The 13,006-nt window shown below is 42.3% G+C and overlaps 1 protein-coding gene across 7 annotated transcripts in view; it reads right to left on the reverse strand.

Moving 5' to 3' along the window:
- PPFIA4 (PTPRF interacting protein alpha 4) overlaps nt 1-13,006 on the reverse strand; it is a 110,466-nt gene that overhangs the window by 66,957 nt on the left and 30,503 nt on the right. For all 7 annotated transcript variants that reach the window (XM_033153142.1, XM_033153141.1, XM_033153140.1 and 4 more), the window contains one exon: nt 6,990-7,850. In XM_033153142.1, coding sequence (XP_033009033.1) covers nt 6,990-7,226 — 237 coding nt within the window. In that variant the 5' untranslated portion in view covers nt 7,227-7,850. The remainder of the gene's footprint in view (nt 1-6,989; nt 7,851-13,006) is intronic.

The raw sequence follows: 13,006 nt of genomic DNA on the forward strand, positions 1-13,006 counted from the left end.
CTCATACTGGGCTTGTAAGCAGCCAGTCTGGCTGAGTGCTTAGCTCTCCCTCCCTTGCCAAGCTCTTGCAGACTGCTGTTGCTGCTCAGCTGAATGTGAAGTACCCTGGGGTTGGTAGTACTATAATGCAAGAAATATATGAGTTTCTTTCCCACTTCTAAAAATAAAGGTCCTCCCCCCTCTCACTACAAGCCAGAAAGTGAGCTGTCACACCCTTGGCTAGGCTCTGCAGCATGCTGCAGGGCCTAGCATCTCAGTTTGGGGTTCATGGTTGACCTGCTAAATAATCACCTCAGAACATGGCTGCCAAGGTTAATCCCAACCCTGGGCTCTCTTCTGTTCTGAGAGATATGCACATGAGACTCAGAGCCTTGGACACACAATATTAGTAACAGCCGCTCGCACTTTTTCAAATAATCTTGTCTGCATTTCACTGAAGGTAAACTCAACCATCCCCACTCCACACACACACACACACGCACACACACACTCAATCATCTGCATGAAACAAGGAGACAGTGACAACTTCATTTAGGATTGGCTTATTATCCTCCTGCCCAGAAGCTGCCAAGTGCCAGAGTGTCATGTCTACCAATTTTCTTCAGTAAGAATGCTAAGACGACAGGTAGCCAAACACAATGCTCTCCAGATGTTTATAGACTACAGCACTCATCAACCCTCACCACTGGCCATCCTGACTGGGGCTGATGGGAATTATAGTTGAACAACTTCAGAAGCTTCACATTGGCTGCACTTGCTTCAGACAATAAAAGTCCATGTCAGTTACTGTCGGCCTCTGTGCAAAATCTTTGTAATGCTTTAAATTTGCAGCTGTTCCTAGTGGCAAGCAACCTTCACTATACTCTTTTTGGCACCTGCTAAAAACATTTTTGTTTAGGCAAGCCTAACCAATATGTAAAATGTTGACATGCACTTTAATCTGGCTTTTAAGCATATAACTGAGTTTAATTATTTTTGAATGTTTTAAATTGTTGTTTTTAACTATTTTCTTTACTGATAATTCTTATTATAAACCACTTGGAGGTTTTATTGCAATCTAGCTGTGAAATAAACAAAAATAAATAAACCTAGGTATATGGGATAACTTTGATTCAAGCCAATGTCAAACTTTGGCTTGGATTTTATGCATCCTTTGAGTAAAATTATAATGTGTGTGGGAAGGGTAGGATACTTACTTCACATCTCATTGAGAGACAGATAGTGGTGTACCAAGAATTCAAGATGCAGCTTAGTACACCATTGTATGACTCAAATACTTGCAAAAAAAATTCACTTTCTGATTTTGTATGAACAACTTCCAGATTCAGCTCCAGGAGAAATAATGTGGGAAGTAGATCAAATATATCCTCTTCTAAGCACTGAAGTTTAAATAATAAACATATGGGAGATACCCATTATGGTGCCCAGATTTCAACTACCAGCTAATGCTACAATTTCATTTTACAGTCATTTTGACTGATATTCAGGCATTGCTTATTCTTTCTATAATATATCCATGCTGTGGATCAAAGGCAGCTCTACATAGAGTGTATTACAGTAGTACAGGCAGGTCACCAAAGCATGGGTAACTGAGGCCAAGCTTTTCCAATAGCTGGTGAACCATCCTTAGCTAAGCATAAGCACTATTGGCCACAGATGCCCCTGAGACTCCAGTGACAAGATGGAATCCAGGAGCACTCCCAAAATACAAACCTGTTCCTTCACAGGAAACATAACCCCTTCGAAAGCAGGTGTCAGACCCTTGCAGGACCCCACAAATGAAAAGCCATGGGGCCAAGCAACAGTCTCCTAGTATTACTTTCTGGTAGTGCCCCTGCAGGTTGGAGTAAAACCACTGTAATTCAGTATCTCCAACTCCAACCTCCTCAAGTCACTCCAGAAGGAAACCATGGTGAATAGCGCCCCAAACTACTGAGAAGTCAAGGAGAACCAACAGGGCTACACTCCCACTGTCTGTCTTCAATCAGGGTGATCAAGATCTTTTCAGTGCCAAAGCCAGGCCTGAAATCAAACTGGAAAGGGTTTAGATCAGGGGGCCGATTCACTGCCACGGAGCCCCCCTCAATGGGCCGGATCGTGGGCACGCATGAGCGCACACGATTTCCGGCATCTGCATCAACGCGATTCCCATCGCCGCGAAAGCAAGTCCCCGCGCTGCACTGTGCCAGTTTAGCGCAGCACGTGGGGACTCATCAAGTGGGTGGCTCAGTTCGGGGGTGGCTCGTGGACTGGTAAAACGACCCCCGTGGGCCGCTTGTGGCCCATGGGCCTTAGGTTGCCAACCCCTGGTTTAGATAATCTAGGTGTACGTACCTGCAGCTGGCTTGCCACCACCACATCAATCACCTTGCTCAGGAAAGGAATATTAGAGATGGGACAGTAGTTTTCTAAGACCTCTGGATCCAGGGAGACCATCTTTAAGATTGAGGCATTAACCACACCCTGGAACTGTATTTGTACACATACTTTTCCCTATGACAAATATTGTCATAGCTATGTATGTTGTTCCTTTGCAAAAGAACTTTAATGCCTTCAGTCAAGCTTCCAAGTATAAACACTGTATCTTTTCTCTATATAAACTGTCTTTCAAGTGTATACCTGTATCTGTATTTAATGCCCTTGATATATAATATGAATCAACTGTAAATGGTGTGAGCAAGGAATAAATGTTTGGGTTTGAAAAGAATGCACGAAAGAAGCAACAAACAATGTTGAAAAGATACAATGTTCATACTTAGAATTGTGACTGGAGGCATCCGAGTTCTCTTATAAAGGAGGTGTGTTATTATGCATGTACCTAGCTTATTAAAACGCGTAACAGAATGGAACAGTTTCGGAGAAAATAAACAGGCAAAGGCATGATTAAGCAGTTCCTGCAGTATTGTAAATGAACACCTCAGATTCCACCTGAATCAGGGAGGGAGGGGGGAAAGCTAGCATAAATAAAACTTTACCCTGGGCACCAGCTATGGGTCTTCCCTAGATTTCAGCACCACCTGCTGGTACTACCATGCCACAACAGTGTACCAAACCTGTTCAGCTTCCCCTCAGTAATCAGGGATGGGTTTTCATGAGAATAAGCACTCTACAGCATCACAGTATTAAGAGTATATGTAGAAAAAATGCTAATTATGAATTTGCACAGAATACAATTATTGTGTCAAAAAAGTTTATTACAACTTTCATGAATTGAGGTACTTGTGCTAAGGGCACACACAAAGTCAATGCTGGGAAGAGTTTGTAGCACTGCTTTTGACAATCTGTTTATAAACATACTGCAAAAAGATGATAAATTCTTCATATCCTACAGTGCTATGTGCTAGTTAGAACTTCACATTATGCTCCTGGTAGTTGAGTGTATAAGCAAAATTGTGTAAAGCCAGACCAACCTCTTGAAACCTCAAAAAACATTGCTGCACTTACCAGTGAGGAACAAATGCAGCTCTTAGTCCCCTCCTCCTCTTCTTTGCTGATTCATGCTTTGGGGGATTTTGTGTGGACGAGAAAAAGTGCTTGGCTGTGGTTTAGAACCACAAGTGGGTTGTGTGGGCTCATCTAATGCTGCTACTGGTGGTTTCTTCATCAGGAACATGGTAATTGGCAACTGCCACTGTTGTTTCTTGGGTTTGTCAAGCATTTCCTTTTATGGTCTCATAGTGTCTGTAATGTCACAGATGATCTTGAGGCTGCATTCCATGGAGGCATCAAACTCTGGAATCAGATCATTTGTGTGCTTTGTTACTTGAAAGAGTTTATAAAAGTTATGCAGGCTCCAGCTTGCTGTCTCACGCTCACCATCCTCATCCTCACATTCTGAACTTGATCTGACCAGTTCCTCAAGCTCTTTAACAGTCAATAGCTGTTGGCCCCCAATTAGCTTTTCCCCTAACTATGGTCAACAAAGCCATCACCACCCACTTGCGTGGCCATCTGCACATTGTCCTCAAACTCAGTGGCAATGCTTGCAAATCCCTCAAAATCATGCACATACATGTTCTGTTAGCATGCATTCACTGTTTCAGCCCTGATTGCATTCATTGTCAGTTTGATGTAGGTGACGCAATGGGCAATACTGAAGAACTTCCAGCATCCATCATATTGATCGTCCAAGAGAAGGTGAGCTTCATGTAAGCAACCTTGAAGCAGTGAATCACACCATGATCCAGAGGCTCGATGAGGGCACTATGTGCAAAGCAGAGTGCCTTGGGCTACCCAGAAAGTATCCACAAGCAGCATCACTTTAAACTCCAGGTGTTTCTCCTTGAGGCTCTCTCAGTTCCTTCCAGTCCAGAAATGATGAAAAAGTCATCCAGGCCTTTTTATTGGATTGCCAAACCACAGGAAGGAGACCTGTACAGCAAGCCTGGCTTTATTAGGTGTCCAGCCATTTTGCCAGAGAGCAGCACAGTCACTGGATCTTTTGCAAGCCAGGGACTTGATTTTCAGCTTTGGCAATGTAAGTCACCTCAGGCATTTTCTTCCAGAACAGCCCCATCTTGTCTGCACTGAAGACTTGCATTGAAGATATACCTTGCCATACATCAGCATCTTTAGTTGCATGTAGTATGTTTTTGCAGCCTCTTATCTGCAGATGAGGTTTCTCCAGTCATCTGGACATTCATGAGGTTGAAGTGGATCTTAAAGCTGTTATGCCAAACTGGGATGGCTTTCCACAACTGTGGTGGAAGGTTTGAAGTGTTCATAGAGGCTGAGAGCCTTTTGGAGCAAGATGCTACCCTCCACAGGAACACATTTACAGTTCATGTCTTCCAGCCACAAGTTCAATACCTTCTCCACCATCACCAAGGCCTTGTCCCACACCTGGCTGGTCACCTTTGCAGTAAGTGGTGTGCTTGCTGCCACAAATCTCCCCACAAATCTCCTCACACACCTTGATGGCACAGGGGCTGGACTTGGTCTGTCCATATTTGCATGCCGCAGCACACACAGGCATGCCATCCTTCAAATGGTCCAGCACAACCACTTTCTCTTCCAGCATGGGAGCCACCCTCTGCTTCTTTGGTTTCTCAGCAGCTGATGACAATGATACCTTGAGTTTGGGGGCTGTTCTGCAGTCTGCAGCTCTCTCCAAGTACCTCCTCCACAGGTCTCTCTGGCCTCCTCCACTCTCTCTCCAACCACCTCCCAAACTCTCTGCTACCTCCTCCACTCTCTCTCACACTCCAATTGCTCTCTCAACCACTCTCTCAAAGACTGAGGAATTCCTGGCCATTTTTTCCTCACTCTGCCTCCCCCCCCCCAAATGCACAAAATTTATTTAATTGTTTTCTGATGTTCAGCATAAAGCTGTCATCAAGTATAATAAGCATAAGATGCAAGTTACCTGTACCTCATTTAATTAGTTACAGAATAACCTTCACTACATGTACATACACATCATGCCCCATCCAACAGGTAGCACATTGCTGCATCAAATTCCATGAAAGTTGAGTCAGGAGGGAATCACAGAATTGTAAAGTTGGATGGAATCCCAAGGATCATTTAGTCCAACCCCCTGCAATGCAGGACTATGCAGCTGTCCCAGACAGAGATTGAACCTGCAACCTTGGCATTATCAGCACAACGCTTCAAACAACTGAGCTATACAGGCTGACTTAGGAAGAAATGAGAACCAGAATTAAAAGGACTACAAACATCAGAGGAAATCTGTTATTGGCACACTACTAGTTAAGGTGTTAGAAATTAATTAGAACAACTCTGGAAATAAAACTGCAAACAATTATGACTGAACAGTTCTTTTCCTTGGAATTTAGCCTGGGGCACTGAGGCAGTCTCTAGTTTTAAATAAATAGCTACAAGACAAAAAAGACCAACGTTCAGTTGCTAAATGTAGTATTTTATATGTGGCAGCTGGCCAATTCCCCAAGAACCAGATTTTATGTTCCTTACACAAGCTTTCAGAACAGCCTTCCTGGACATGTGGAGAGATTAAGCTCCATCGCAATCACAGACATGGGTGCAGTTATGGCCATTTGTGACCCAGGCCTGTAATTCCTGAGCCCCACAAATCCTGCTTGGAACTGCCTGTAATCATGATAGATAGACATATGAAGTTATGACTGTATATAAAAAGTTACTACAGCATGTATAACAATGTCTAGTTTTTCTCCAGCAAACGATCAGCTGGAAAAGTAGCTGTATTGAGCGCTCCCAAATTGTAAACCTACTCATTCACAGGGAATTGCAACCCACTCCAGAAGAGGCAACCCACCTGTTCCTAGGCTGACTGGCTCATCCATTATCAACTCCATCTTATCTTAATTACACTTAAGCTTTTTCTACCTCATCTAGCCCACCACCAACTTCAAGCATCAGCTCAGAGAATCCAGACACACCTGGATCTGAGGACAAGGATAAAAAGAGTTAGGCATCACTGATGATATGTCACCTCAGGTTCCCTTATGTTCGTACCCAGAAGTTTCATATGGATGTTAAAGTTCTTAGAAGGCAAGATTAGACTCTTATTACATCCCACAGGATGAATTTCAGTGGAGCCAACTGGTGGTCTTCCAGCACTATCTCCTAGTCAGAGCAAAACCACTGCAGAGTTGTGCCAGTCAATGCTATTGAAATATTGGGAGCAAGAAGGTATTAACACTGAGAAAGTGAATGCTGCAATTAGAGCTGGAAGGGGCCTCAAAGATCACCTAGTCCAACACCTTGCTAAAGCAGGAAATGCAGTATTATATAGTACCCGCTATAAGCAGCTATGCAGTCAATTTAGAAGGAAATTAGAATAGGTTTCAAAATTCCCTCCCTGGCAAGCACCTACAGTGATGAGAAACCAATGCATTATGCATTACATTCATGTCTTAACTTTAGCTATATCCTCTCAAATTAGAATGAGAAAGCCATGCCCTCTGTCCTGGCATGCCAGTATCTTTGCCCATGACTTTTCCTGCTGTTACCATCTTTTGGTTTCTGCAAAATCGGTGTATTTATCTTACCTGAGGTAAAGCAGAGTTCAGTTGCCTCTGCAGCTGGTCTCTCTCATGCACCGTCTCCTGTAGCCGGCCCTGAGTTACAGACAGAGTCTCACGTGTTTCCCGAAGAGTCTCTAGCAGCTTGTCTCTCTCATCAAGCATATTCACCATCAGCTGTTCAAAGTTGGCATCAGAATCAGAGCCCGGCTGTGACCCCAAGGGGTCACTCTCGCTGATGGTAGGCATTACCTCACACATCATGGCAACACTTGGCAAATGCCCCGCGTTACAGTAAGATCAGAGACTGGCAGGGAATTCCTCCTCAGGATGCCTCTTAAGGCTCTATAAACAGTAAGCTAAGGTCACATGGTTACTGTAGCCAACTGCAGGTTGTGGCAACTGTCAAATGCAGGCTGCATGGTAAGGTCCGTAAACCCTCCATTTCCCTTTGCAAACAGCTTAAGTTTACATCTATCAACATCTGAAAAGGTCATCAGAGCATTTTTAACATCAAATACATAAAGTAATTAAGACCAGCAAGACCCCAGGACTGAAGGGTAATCCTGTGAGGGTTGTTCCAAATAACTCTGGCATATATTCCTGAGACCCCTCCAGTGATGGTCACCAGCCATGGCAGAGCTCTCTGTCATTCAGAAAATAGTGTGTCCCCTTTCAACACACATACACACGCAAACTTGCTGCCTTGAAAGATTCAGAAGTATTAGGAAGTCCATGAAATATTTCATTTTCCTTGATATCGTTAGCAGGAAGTCAGCTTAGACAGATCAGCCATTGGCCTGAGTGGCATCAGAGCAGACTGATCACTCTCCAAGCAAGGTTACGTCTTTGCCAAATATCTGTTGTACTTCGCTCTTGATCTAGAATCTGTGGAAAAAGAACATTTTATGCATTAGAAAAGTGTCCATCTATTGCTTTGCAATTTTTTTCCTCTCAAGAACTTAGATTAGTATATTGCCTTTTTTTATTTCCATGAGATAATCCAAAAGAGGGTGTTTTTACAGCAAGCTCTGCACCACAGGTTTCAATTAACTTGTTTACCATCTGTTTCTTGTTACCACCCTTAATTTAGACATGATATTTCTATGTATAGATTCTAGATGCCATGAACCACTTCCCCTCATTTTGATTGTTTTTATTTTGAGGTTCCATTTCCTCAGCCCATTTTTATAAGGTTGTGTCTTGGAGTTAAGTATCACGTTCACTAGCATCATTCCACCACATTTCCAAAGAAGAATACTGTATACATTATTTCTATTTTCTATCTTAGTTACTGGCCTTTCTGCATGTCCAGATAACAGGTACAATAAAAAAGAAGTAATGTTTATTATTTATTTAGCACTTATAGTAAGTAGGTATGATACAAGCTGAATAAAAATACAAGGCCCTGCCACAAAGCTTAATTCAAATAAACAGAAAAGAAAAAAGTGGAGGGGTAAAAAATAATAAAGTCAAGATACACTATATCAATTAAAATGTTCTTGTACGAATCAATGAGATGCAGATGATCATGCTTTGATATACATAATACACCACAGGTACAAGGACTAGCTAATGAAAGGACATGAAACTGATTTAAACAAAAGAAAATGTAAAGCTTTTTTTAAAAGTAGAAAGAACCAGAAATATGCAAAAACAGGGAGGAAAGAGAAAATAAATAAATAAATAAATAAATAGTAACAACAAAAACAAACAACAACAATTTTGTATTTATACCCCGCCATTCTGGGGAAATGAAGGAATAAAAGTATAATAGTTTATTTAAATAATTTCTATGCCATTTGTTGTTCAGTCGTTCAGTCGTGTCCGACCCTTCGTGACCCCATGGACCAGAGCACGCCAGGCACGCCTATCCTTCACTGCCTCTCGCAGTTTGGCCAAACGCATGTTAGTAGCTTCGAGAACACTGTCCAACCATCTCATCCTCTGTCGTCCCCTTCTCCTTGTGCCCTCCATCTTTCCCAACATCAGGGTCTTTTCTAGGGAGTCTTCTCTTCTCATGAGGTGGCCAAAGTACTGGAGCCTCAACTTCAGGATCTGTCCTTCTAGTGAGTACTCAGGGCTGATTTCTTTGAGAATGGATAGGTTTGATCTTCTTGCAGTCCATGGGACTCTCAAGAGTCTCCTCCATATTTATGCCATATTTATGGCTTAATAGAAACTCTATCAGCCAGCTCTACAAAGGAAGGAACTGGGAAAGCATTATTTCACATTCCTGCTAGGTGAGCCATAACTATTAGCAACAGGGACTCTCCAGATTATAAGAGAGTGGGCAGATTCATGTTAGGAGATTTTTAGATATCCTCTTCCTAAACTGTATGGGGCTTTAAAGAGAATAACCAGCACAGAAACACATCAGTAGCCAGTGCAGATAACACAACTCAACCATATGCCCCAATCACAGACTCAGGTACCAGTATGTGGTGCTTCCGCTGTGTGTAGGTGCTCATATACCCACATATGTAGACACACACATGCCTGTGGACTAAGTAGACTTTTGTCCTTTCCAATTCTATGATTTAGTACCAGTAATTCCTGGGCTAGCAACTTCAGGCACTGTTACATCAGTGCAATGAATTGTTTTAGCATCAAACTAAAATCAGTAACAAGCTCAGAAATTAGTTATCTTTTAAGGAATTATTATCCACACAAAAAGGAAGGAGTTGCAAGGAGAATCTAGCCATAAATTTGAAGAAAAATACACTCAAGGGGGAAATTTATCACATTGTTAGAGTCATTCAAGCTGAAACGGTTCTGCTTCTGTTACAAGAAGATAAATGTTAAGCATTTCTGGGAAGAGGTTTTTTAGCACCACTTTGCCCGGAAAGAGGGTACTAGATGCCACCAGCAGAAGACAATATACATTCTCGGGGGGGGGGGGGACTGCAATTTAATGTAAATACAGATTCAAATGTCAAGCTTTACTGAAGAGGATGCTACTGAATGCTAGAGCTGCATGAAGATCCTGATCAGCTCAAGTTCTTGTGGTCTTCATATTTGACATAGCAGAATGTTGCAGATAGCGCCATCACTAACACAGCATTTTTGTGCATTCCTTCCAGAGACTGAAGTCAGTATGCTTCAATGACAGACTTTTCTGCTGATGGAGAGAAAGTATTGACTAGGAAAGAAAGCAATATTTATTTACAAAGAGATTTGTATCTCACTATTATAATGCAAAATCTTTACTCAGGATGATTTACTATAAGCTAACAAACACACACAATACACATAAGAGTATAAAGGAAACCAGAGACAGGCTCAGCAAATAAACTAGCACCCGACAAAACAAAAGTCTTCTGGAATAAAAGGTTCCATGGCCTGGCAAACAATGGCAAGAGGGGGCCCGAATCTGTTCCAGTACCACCAGAGAAGGTTTGGGAGGGTATGTGTAGGGTGGGAGTGGGGGTGGGGAGATGGAGGGAAAATTCCACTATGTGAGCAGAAGTTATTCTACAAGCACCATTATTGTGAAGGATACAACCCTTAATTTCACAGAGTATGCTTTCCTGATCATTAATTATAACAGGAACATTTTCATGAACCATGCTGCCTGCCTCTTAAACCTTGACCATGTTTCATTCTTGAATGAGTGAGCCATGCCTTAACCACTGAAGCTGGGGTAGCCAACATGGACCCAATGGCAACTTTGATAACTTTCCCTGGTTCACAGAAAGCCACACATAAATAGCCTACAATAAGCAAAACAAAAATAATATGCAGTCATCACCAGTCCACTAATGAATACCTGGGTGAACAGGTGAGTTTTATCCAGGCACCAAAATGCCAGTAAAACTGCTGCCAGGCATACCTCTTGGGAGAGGATGTTCCCAAGTCAGGGTACTACCCCTGATATTCTTGTAACCTCCATGTATATGCCATTCCACCAAGAAGGATGCTGTAAATACAGTATTATTTGTTACCTTGCCTTTCAATCAAATAATTATCAAGGCACCTTAACAATTCAAATGTTTGAAATTTGACACAATGAAGATGGGGTGTTTCACTTATTAAGACAGTGCACAATATCTGTTGCAAAAAAGAATGGGGTTACAAGTATTGGTCAATAATATTTTCAGTTTTACGGTAACTCTTCCTTGCATACAATGGTTCAGATTCAAGCCATATCCCCAATGACATGAAATGCATTTCAGCTATGAGCTGTACAATTTGTAACCACAAAGAGAATGAAATATAGAAACTGATTTCATTTTGTTATCTTTGCATCACACATTCAGAATAAATAATTATGACAGCAGCAGACCGAGAATGCAAACCTCAAGACTTCTCATCGTGTCCTGGAATAGAAACTAGAGCTAGCTTGCATTCTTGGATGTTTAGGACAGAGCAGACCTCACCCTAACTCCAGAATACCCGGTTAGGAAGTAAAGCAGACAATTTTCTTCTCTTTTCCCCCTTTTTGTTTACTTGTTTTCACCAGACCTCCTAACATTCTGCATCTCTACTGCCCTCACCCATAGACTAAAATTATAGATCCACATAATTGGTCCAATTTTTGATTCCTTTAGACCAGGGGTGGCCATTGTGAGGGATCCTATTCCCTCCCCTTCAATACTTCCCCAACAGTGACTCTCCCTAAGTTTCACTGACAACTAGGATGAATCCTTCAGTGTTCATATGGGAGTTGTCTCTGGGGTACCTCAGGGCTCTACGGTTGAAAACCTTTTTGCCACCTATGGGATCTCCCTACCAGGGTTCCCAACTACTGCAGTTTGCCTTCCCTTTAGGCAAATAAGTGGCACATTTGGCTTCACTGTCCAGCCCTCTGTATGACAGGAGAATAAGCAAACAGTTTCCTCTTCCCCAGGAAACCTTTGTTCTCTCCTCTTAGTCACACCTCTTAAGGTACTGATACACTGCCAGAGTCAACGAACGTTTAAGCACATTTAACTTTATTAGGTAACTTGAAAACATGGATGTCTCGGGTTATTACTGGTACAAATCTTCTTCTCATGTAATTCAGCTTAGTTATAATATTTCCTGCATCCCTTTAGCAATGGTAATGACCTTTCCTTGCATTCCCCAAAGCCTAACCTCTCATTTTTTCTCTCTAACCCTCCACCCCCAACTGCCAAACCCCCAACTCCCTTTCAAGGTTGTTCCCCCTCCTTTTAGAATGCCAACTAGCTCCGCCTCCCAGGGAACACCTACCTAAAATGGAAGTGATAAGTTAGCCCATGATGAACCTGAATCATCAGCAGGCATTATTCCACCACAGCCAACTCCCAAGCGACTGTGATCTACTCACAGAGTTAAAGACTGGCAGTGATCAACCCTCCCTTTTTTTTTGGTTCGGGGTCAAAGTTGTTGAACTTTTTTTAGGATGGAAAGCCCTGTTTTTCGGGTTCCGGTCAAAGTTGCTGAACTTTTTTAAAGGAAGAGGAAGGCCCATTTTTTAGGGGTTCACGTCAATGTTTTTGATCTTTTTTAGGGGGCCCAAGATTGTTGAGCTTCTTTGAGGGGATCCAGTGTTCTACCAGTGATCTACCACAGACGTCCAGTGATCTACTGGTAGATCACAATCTACCTGTTGGACGTGCCTGCTTTAGATTTTCCACACGCCCCACAGCAGAAATGAGAAATGCCTAGAAAAAATAATGGTGAAATCTAGCTGTGACTGGGGAAAAGCAGGGCTTTAATACTTTACCCCTGTCTTAACCCAGATTTGCCATGGGCCAGGGGGTAGGGGTATTTTCTTTGAAAGAAAACCTACTATTGTTGTGAATAGTAGATGCAGGGTCCCAATACAGATTGCAACCACAACAGGAGGCAAATAGTTAAGCCTCCTTATCCCATTGCTAGGGTCCCAATCAGCATCAAGGGCCCAACACCTACCATTTACTTTTTTTTAAGCCATTCACACAATAGTCTAGTTTTCAGTAAGATCTTTATTATACTATTGATTTTAGTGGGTTTGTGCAAATAATAATAACAATACCGTATTTTTTGCTCCATAAGACGCACTTTTTTCCTCCTGAAAAGTAAGGGGAAATGTCTGTGCG

Source organism: Lacerta agilis, chromosome 6 (assembly GCF_009819535.1).
Source record: "Lacerta agilis isolate rLacAgi1 chromosome 6, rLacAgi1.pri, whole genome shotgun sequence".
Taxonomy (NCBI): Eukaryota; Metazoa; Chordata; class Lepidosauria; order Squamata; family Lacertidae; genus Lacerta; species Lacerta agilis.